The sequence below is a fragment of the Morus notabilis genome, unplaced genomic scaffold (assembly GCF_000414095.1).
Source record: "Morus notabilis unplaced genomic scaffold, ASM41409v2 Scaffold78, whole genome shotgun sequence".
Taxonomy (NCBI): Eukaryota; Viridiplantae; Streptophyta; class Magnoliopsida; order Rosales; family Moraceae; genus Morus; species Morus notabilis.
In genome coordinates, this window is record NW_010367622.1 from 1,044,180 (window position 1) to 1,053,881 (window position 9,702).

The following is a 9,702-nucleotide window of genomic DNA, read 5'->3' on the forward strand; positions in this document are numbered from 1 at the left end:
GAGCGGTGCATAGCTCACCATCTCAATGACCTCACTGGATACAAATGTCAAAAGATTGTTACAGATACTATCAGTTAAGTGCACGTTTCTCCTTGCTGGAAAAAGGTTTTCCATGACAAGAAGTTAGCAAAAAGTTTCTATAGGCATGAACTGACTATTTATTTTTAACAAACTGAAAAAACACAGCGAATTTTTGAAAGCTATACCTGTTTTTCTCTAGCCCAATAAGAAATCCGGCTTCGCCTAGTGCTGCAAGAAAACTTCCCCTACCGGCATCTTTTCCAGTTACGGCATATTCACTTACAAAAGCCTGGAGGAGACTCGATTCAAAGACAACTAACATTGATCAAACCCAAGAAATATCTACATAAATAAAAAATGGCAAATAAAGGATCAACGCACCTTTGGTCCACTACGCAGCGTATGGTCAAAATGATTGCCTCTAGAGAAAATGTCGCTGGAACTTGTGTAAACCTAACCAACAAAATTAAGATATTAAAAGTAACTGTCAGTCCAGAAGGCAAGAAAGAGTAATCATGTTTTTCTAAAACGAGAAAAGTATTAGAAAAATAAAAACAAGTGCTGACAGTAGATGACTTACATGATAATCATACAAATCAGCCGGGTGATCCAACGGTTGAGAAGAAGCATCGCAGTTTGTAATGATTTGGATATCAGGATAGGAACTTTTTATGGCATCATAGAACTTGAGGTAATTTCCTGCCAATTGACAAGTTTTATCAAACGAACTTTAATAACATGTATTACAATTTGGATTTAGAGTCATAATCTTGAACATACAAGTTCGAAAAGACTAACAATTTTCACACTAACTTTTGTACACTGTTAAATCTCATAAACCTCGTTACACTATTTTCTTGTAATTGCTAGAGAAACGATCTGAAATCCATCTTGATAAGAACAATTTTAAGCAGTAAATAGCAATTCACAAACGTAAATTTTTAAGTTCAATCAAATAAACTCATTTGTGGACAACAAAAATGTCCTTCATAACTGATATTTCTATCTATACAAATGATAAACAAGTGGCAAAACATTATCATAAATCAAAGAAATAGACAAACCTCGGTAATTCTTTTTGCCACAGTCCTCATTCCCAATAGCAACATATCTTAAGTCGAAAGGTTCTTGGTGTCCCATGGCAGCACGAAGCGAACCCCATTTAGAATTAGGGCTACCTCTAGCAAACTCAATACCATCAAGGGCTTCCTATAATCAAGAAAACACAATTACAAAATTCAGTATATAAATGGAGTAAACATACATAAGCTGAATAAAGATGAGTATAAAGTGTATTAACAGCAATGGAGACAGAGAATTCAACGGATCAGAAGAAGAGGGAATGAAGTTAACCACTGTGACATAAAAACACATGCCTGCACAAATGGTAAGACACTAGACGTGGAAACTTGGTCATTGTGACTGATTCCTGTGGACCATGGAACAGAGAACAATTACTTCTCGGTCAAATTATAATGATAAGCAAAAAGCCAAAGGCGAAGCATGAATCAAAAGAAAGTACCGTTATTGAATACCCACACTGGCAATGCACCAAGATCTTCTGATAGCTGCAGCAACAAGATATTTTACAATGTCTTGTAAGGAACATATACCGAAAAATCTCAAAGTTTTATAAACTTCATACGTTCATATCCTATACTCACGGACCAAAAGTACCTACTTGAAGAAACTCAAAATAACCAATCCCATCATCGGTCCAGTATGACCAGACATCACCAAAATGCCCAGGCCTCTCTTCCCATGGTCCAACAGTTTCTTTCCACCGGAACGCATTCCTTAACCATTCACCTTCAACAAAACATCCACCTAATACAACATAAAGTACACTACGTAGAGTTAGGACCCTTGAGGATTCAACAAAACACCACTCTGGATAAGACTAAACCCAAACATGGCAGCCACCTAGTCAACATGTTGGTTGTGCACTGAATATGTACATATGAAGTTCCAAACTAAGTTAGAAACAGGCTGTGACAACAAAATAAATTCAATTTTACCAGGAAATCTGAAAAAACGAGGTTTTAAATCTGCCAGCATTTGGACAAGATCAGTTCGGAAACCATGCCCCTGCACCAAAATCACCGCTTTAGAAAGAAACTTTATAAATTAGATAACAAGAATAATGCTAGATCAGCACACATCTTGTCTCAGTTTCTTTAGAAATTGCGTATGCTTTAATAAGTATTCACTGCTTTTGTTTATCTCTTTAAAGAATGAGGGTCCTAAAGTCACATGTTGACTGTTTGATTTAGCCCCACTTTCCTGGGTTTTATTCTGAAAAAGACACAACCCTTATCCTGAAATTTTAAGGTTTGAATTAAGAGATTTCTTTTATGACCTCTCGTAGTGATAGAAGTTCAGTACAAATAGTATCTGCCCAGTTACGATAATGCAAGTGTATAATCTCTCCATTAAGTTCAAGTGAGAACACAAAATTCCATAGCCATGTAACAACTAGTGACATAGATCTATCCACATCTAATTCATCCCAAAAAGGAGAAAAGCTATGTAAATACTGATGACACATCCTCCTGAAATAACATCAAAGAAATTCCGAAGAAATGCAGTACCGTATATGTGTCCAAAGGCATAACTGACACTTGATCAAACCATATCACCCCTTTCCTAGTAGTGGTCAATTGAAGTCTTGAATTACTGTCGCTTCCTTTGGCCTCCAACAGAAACTCCTTCTTTATCCAATCTGAAACTTCACCATCATCAGCTCTGCAACCGTATTAAAATGAACTGCTGATTATTTGAAAGAGACAAAAAAAAAAAAAAAAAAAAGTTTGGAATTGTGTATGAAATTGGTGCTTACATAATGTTCGTAGACGCCATCTTTTGCAACCCATTTGATCCGGTCAATGCTACAGATATATTGACTGCATCGGTTGAACGGACATAAAAAGCCACTTTGTAGCTCTTTCCTTGTTCAATATTCTACAAATACAGAAAGAACACAGAAATTTCAATAAGTAAAACAAACAAAGAATAAAGACTAAACAAAATACAACTGTACATGTGTAATATGTAGTAAAAAGTACTCACCATGCCCCAGTATCCAGGGTTATAAACACCAACACCTTCAGGTGGACAGCTATTGGGACCTTTGCTGTCACAAAGCACGTCAATTCTCAATGCTATCTTATTGCGTTCAAAGCATGAAGAGCGATGATACAATCAAAGATGACTCATCTCCAATAATAGTCCACGGATCAATGTTTGAGGGAATATTAGGGCCCCCGGCTTCAAAACCTGGGAAGAAAGGTTCATGAGAAACCCCAAATTTCCAATATTTCAAGACCAACATGACTGTCATGGACACTTAAAAAAGGATGAGTAATGTATTTGGAACCAACCTCTGTTGCTTACAAGCTCAGCCCAAATTCCACCAGCACCAGCATGGTTAATCTCCTGCAGTAAAAGAACATATATTTTTCCAAAATCAACAACCCTTCAACAAGAAAAACACTAAAATGCTAATAAAACTTAGCATAAAAGCTCAACTGAAAAAGTCACTCGTGTCTTTTAAGCCAACACATAGAAGCTCATAATAAAAAATAAAGGTACAATCAAAAAATTCCAGCTCGAACAAATGTATAATATAAACAAATCAAATAAAAAAATAAAGAAAAGAATACATATATAAGCATGTGAATGTGCTTACATATATCTATATCCATGAAACAAATGAAGCAAATTGCAAGCAAACCATGGTCAGGCAGCAAAGCATGACGAAAAGAAACCAAGCCGACACATTGTACATTCCTAAAGAAACTGAAGAAAACATGACCATTTCAAGTCAGGGAATGAACCTCAAAGAATAATCCGAAAAATGTTTCGGATATTGGTTGCCCGGATGCTTCAGAAGCATTCACTTGCAGCGACGCCGTCCGGGTTGCACCAAGCTCAGAACCCGAGCATTGATATACAAGAGAAATAAGCAAATACAGTGGAAGGAGACTGTGAGGGGCCTTGCTATTAGCCATGTCTAATTCACCACATCCAATCTTGTCAAAACCTAATAAAAGCAACAGAAAGAAAGAGACCTGTTATAGTCACATTCTGATCCATTTATGATTAAACACATAGAAACGTGAAACAGAAACCACATAATGAACTTTTGGTCATAAAAAATCCAAATTTGCATATGTATTACAAACCTTTCAAATGTGCATTCAATAAAAAAAAAATAAAAAAATAAAAAGAAACAGGAAAAACAGATACCAAATTCTGCGTCTAACAAACTGACATATTCAAAGAGACCTAAGCCAAAGAGTTAAACCAAATCAAGGAATAACACCAAACATACAAAGAGAGAACCAATCAAAGGCTCCAACAAAATATCAGAACAGAACACAGTCACACACAAAAGCTCAAAACCAACTCCACCACCATAGATGATTGCGTATAAGAAATAAGCACATAATACACACCAAAGACAAAATTAGTTCGGAAGTTCCAATGACAAAAAAAAAACAATACCGATATAGATTATATAAGATGTAAAAATGATCAAAGCGGAACAGAAGAATCATACACTATAACTTAAAAACTGATCAACCACGAAAGTGTTGCGTGTAAGAAAGCAAACAAAACAATTACCGTAAAGCAAACAAAATCTGTAATTTGCAAGTCCCAAGTGAGTATTTTGTGCTTTTGACTTCTTTCTGTTTATCTTCTGAATCCTCTCAAGACACAGGGAGAGAGAGAGTTATCTTTATCCAACTGACAAATGTGATTAGCAATTATTTATTTATATTGATTATTAATATTATTAATATATCCGAGGAGTGAAGTGAAGAATGATTTTTTGTCTTTGCTTACACGTAAGCTAAGCAGCATTTCTGGCCCCACATCATCACCACTTGGCTGTGGAATAAAACTAACCGAACGACTGAAAATGAAAGGAAACCCCATTTTTCCTGATTTTGCTTTGTTCTAAGATTTTTGTTTGGTGTGGGTCTCATTCAGGGCCCGTTTAGTTTTAATTTAAATTTTTAATTTGAGTTGAGATGTGATTTTATGTGAAATTTTTTTATTGTAATAAAAAAATTAAATATAATTATTTATGAAAGTCTTTTTACTGTAACAAAACTCAAATTAGCGAAATGATCCCAGATGATATTCTGATCTTGGGCTCAGCTGTTGTGTTCGTGTTATGATCCCAGATGATGTTTTTCTCGAGGAGTTAAGTTTGCTTCTTTTTTCTTTTTTCTTTATCTTTTTGCTGGAAATTTTCATTTTCTCGTCTTTTCTTTTTGGTTGGTAATGCTAGTCGAGTAATGTTTCTTTTTTGACGAGTTACTTCTGCTTAATAACGAGTTATTGCGGACCAGGGAAATTGCAATTAATTGGGATTTACGTAGGATTCCTTTTTTTTTTTTTAAAGGGGATTTACGTAGGATCCTTGCGATTAAACAAAAATGGACTTTTTTTTTTTTTTGCGAGGTAAAATAAATCTTTTGGTTTCTAGAAGAAAAAAAAAGCTCTTTTGGTTCAGAAAATAATGGTTCTTTTTTTTTTTTTTTATGGAAATGGTTCGGTTTTTGGAAAGTTCATTAATATTGGTTTCATATGTTCGAGTTAAAAAGTGGTGCAAAAAATTGAGTTTGAATTTTTGTTAAAAAAAATATTATAGTAAAAATTTGTGTCCTCATTCGAACTAATGAAACAATCAAGTCTAATTTACTGGATCATAAATTCAAGATTGGATATTCTTCATGATTAAATTTAAAAATTTTAGAATTTACTAGATTTTTAAGGCAGAGTTTGTCAGACTTAATTATATCAAATTCAATAAAAAACAAGTTCAGGATTTATCTCGATTTACCCCATAACCTAATTTTTAAAAAGTAAGACTTACCAAATTTAATTTTATGAAATCCCAAATTAAATACATTAACTATCAATATCTACTTATTTAATACTAATTTCTTATTTACATAATATTTATTAATTATTTTTAGTTAATAAACACATTTTTTGAACTTCAATTTTTTTCAAAGTTAAAAGGATCAATTTGTTACATATTATGATAAATAATTTACGAATTAAAGATTTGAAAATGCATTATTTACTATAAATTTATTTTTAAAATAATCAAAAATAGGTTTGTTTTCAAGGAATAACCAAGCATGGATGTTGGCCTACTGAGGTTTGTCAAATAGTAGATAACATTTTTCTTTATTCAAATAATCCTTTTATTGTTATCAGCAAAAAATAATAATAATAATCCTTTTATTGGAGTTTAGAAATCGTCGCCATTGATTATAGACATCAAGTTATAACCACGAATTGTAACATCAAAAAGCATTTTTTTTAGGGACAAATCACTTTCAAAATCTGTGTATTTTTCAAAAGAAAAATACTTCGGGAACTTGTATTTTTAATGCATTAAAATGCTATCTTGACCATTTAAGATGTAATATTTGGATACTCTAATATAGTTTTTTAGAAATAAAAATGTCATTAATATCCTTAAAAATTGTAGTAAATAACATATTTTTAAAACTAAATTAAGTAAATAACATAGTTTAAAACTATTTAAAGTAAATAGCAGTTTAAGTGATAAATAATATTTATCATGTAATAAATGATTCATTTACGACTGGTAAAAAATAACATATGTGATAAAAAATCTTTAAAAATCTTTATTTACGTAGAAAAAAAAACTTTTTACCAAATGTAAAAAGAAAATTTATGTGAAAGAAATGGTAAATAAACCATTTACGAGGTAAATGATTCACTTATCACGTAAATTATTGTTTATTTTAGATAGTCTTAAAATGTGTTATTTATTTAATTTAGTTTCATAAATCTACTATTTACTACATTATCTAACTAAAACTAATTTTTAAAAATAATTTCAAAGTTTATGAAACACGACTTACAAAAAAGTTAGATCTAACCCTACAGCCAGAGACAAAGCCGGGATTTGATTTCAGTGAGAGCACAAATAAAATAAAATTTATAAATTAAAATAAGAAAAAAAAATAAAACTTCTCTATAAAGTTAAAAAGTTTATTGTTGTGCATACTTCAATATAACCTGAACCTTAAAAAATTACAAATAAACATAAACATACAATTAACGTCATAATAAAAAAAATCATATCTTTATAGTATTTGATTAAGGATTAATTAAAAAAAATTTCTCAAAATATGACTCTTGTAATACTTTGTTTCTCAAACTTTAAAAAGTAACATATCCAAACTTTAAAAAGTAACACCCGCTCTCCCAAATTTTTTTTTTGTTAACAGCTTCATCCCTTCTGTTATATTAAGTGATAAAATTTGTCACCTTTCACTTATTTGATCATTTTAGTAAGAATACCCTCCTAATCAGATAATCTCCTATTTTTATTCTTTTGTTCCCCATTTTCGTTATTGCTTCTCATTTTATTCATCCATGGCAAGTATCTGCAGCAGCGAAAATACATGGACGCGATTCAACAGTTGAACACCATCAGGTCCCATATGAGTGCAAAACTCAATAGTTGAACCTTCGTTAGACCTCTTGATCTCCTCTCCATAATCAAACAGAGCTACAAATTGCTCATCAAATGTGCCTTCAATTTTTTTGGTAGCTGCCCACTTTGCCCGATATGATACATCAACAACAATGTCGTTTTGCAAATGAAAAATTAAGTCAATCGGTCAACATACCGGTCGGACAACCAATTTGAAGTCACAAATCTGTTTTTATTCTTCCTCCCACATCTATGTTCAGGGTTATAAGTCTTGATGAGAAAAGCATTAGAGTCACCGTAATTGCTGATGAAGCACACCCACTATTTCCCTCTATTCAGCCATTGGGAGTGATTCAATAGATTTCTTAGAATGAAGCTTGAATTTCTCCTCAACTTTTTTCTTTTTCTTTTAGCAGAGTTCTAACCTTAAAACCCAAATTCAATGGGTCTCTTGCATTATTTTTTGAGTTTTCTTTTAACGCATTTTTCATAACCTAAGGTCCCGTTTTTTTCGCTGATTCGAGTTTTGCTACAATAAAAAGCTCTCAGAAACAGTCACATCTAACTTTTTTACTACAGTAAAAAGCTCTCACACAACATCACATCTCAACTCAAATTAGCGAACCGAACGGGCCTTAAGTTTCTCGCAGGTCATTTTATCATATTACCCTCTTTATATAGGTCATATGCCTCTCACTTAAGAGATTTTATGGCTCATTGTAATAGAAGGAGTAAAGTTGTTAACAAAATAAAGTTTAGAAATAACGAATGTGATTTTTTAAAGTTCAGAGAATAAAGTGTTACATGAGTCATAGTTTGAGAGAAATTTTTGTAATTATTCCTTTAATTAATGAACTTGTCACATATCTCAGTTAATATATGATAGTGGATAATTCTTATGATTTTTTAGAGAGAGAAATTTTGCTTTTTAGATGTGGGAGAAAATAAATAAAAGAATATGGAGGGATATCACTGGGTGTGAAAAGCAGAGAGAGCGGACACATTTTTACCATTTAAAATTGATTTAAACTGTTAAATTTAAGGAGTACACTAAATTTTAAGTTGGACAGTTTTACTCAGTTCAAATAAAAAATACAATTCAAACTGTGTATTTACAAACACAAATTTAAATTATGCTCACTCTTCAAACTGAATTGAACTAAGCTAAATTAGTTAAATAAATAGGAGCCATATTATTCATTTTCAACTCCTAATTAGGAAAAGATATACTGCAACAACTGTCCCGATTTGATAGCTGAAATCATGGAGGTATAACTGTTAGACCCCGAGATTCAGGGATAAGGGGATGATCTCCTCGAAAAGTGGAGATAAGATCTATGATCTTTAAAAGGCTTATAAATAGAGCTTGCTTCCTCCGTTAAGTTTTTTTTACGCACTATTCCAAAAGAATTGTAATCAACAAATTTTTATTTTCTTTATCTTTTCATGCAACGATAATTCTTGATTAATCTATAAAAAATTACTGTGAGTGTTCCGGAAGAGTTAATCTTTAGTTGACTAAAATCACCCGTCAACAACAGTAGCCTATAAAGGATTTATTTTGGCCAGTGTGGGCACGTGCCCCTACTGGTCCCTACCTGGCTCGTGCCTGCAGCATCTTTAACAAGCTTGCACTCATCTTACTCTATCGAGAGATATTCTTACCCACGTGTATGGATACTGTGTATGCTATATTGTAAAATACATGAAATTTAACATGAAGGTAAAACAAGGTAAAAGGTGTGCGCACGCACATGTACGCTTGTGTGTCTGAATCAAGTTTTGTTAAAATGCTCATGAAGGATTAAGAGACAAAGTTGGGATGAAGAGAATAGACGAAGAAAAAGAATAATGTTCTTAGGATTTTAATGTTTTGGTGTGTTTTTTAGTTTTTAGATTTAATTTTAGAAATTTAGTTTCATGTTGTTAGAGTTTACCCGCTCTACCCCGTCTCGTTCGCATCCCTAACTCCACTTAAGATTTTGAGTTAAGCTTTGAGCTTCTTCATGGCCATCTTGTATAGCAGTAGAGCAGCATGTTTTGGTCCGCCCAACCCAGGCCCGAATAGGTCAGGTTGGCTCTGACTGAAGAAAAGGTCAGTGCAACCTAATTGGAAAGCCCATCCGGATCAACCGAAAACTTTATAAGGTAATTTTATTTTATTTTTAAGAAAAAAGAACTAATCGAGT

The 9,702-nt window shown here is 32.7% G+C and overlaps 1 protein-coding gene across 1 annotated transcript in view; it reads right to left on the minus strand.

Annotated features, from left to right (window-relative positions):
• The window catches only part of LOC21410539 (alpha-L-arabinofuranosidase 1), a 6,929-nt gene extending 2,434 nt beyond the window's left edge, over nt 1-4,495 (minus strand). Inside the window, 16 exon segments of the mRNA XM_024175351.1 lie at nt 31-34; nt 207-310; nt 403-474; nt 602-720; nt 1,086-1,230; nt 1,398-1,450; nt 1,544-1,589; nt 1,703-1,848; nt 2,040-2,109; nt 2,613-2,766; nt 2,861-2,982; nt 3,091-3,214; nt 3,216-3,297; nt 3,402-3,456; nt 3,858-4,063; nt 4,479-4,495. Of these exon segments, the coding sequence (XP_024031119.1) occupies nt 31-34; nt 207-310; nt 403-474; nt 602-720; nt 1,086-1,230; nt 1,398-1,450; nt 1,544-1,589; nt 1,703-1,848; nt 2,040-2,109; nt 2,613-2,766; nt 2,861-2,982; nt 3,091-3,214; nt 3,216-3,297; nt 3,402-3,456; nt 3,858-4,031 (1,470 nt within the window). The 5' untranslated portion in view covers nt 4,032-4,063; nt 4,479-4,495.
• Nucleotides 4,496-9,702: the final 5,207 nt, after the last annotated feature.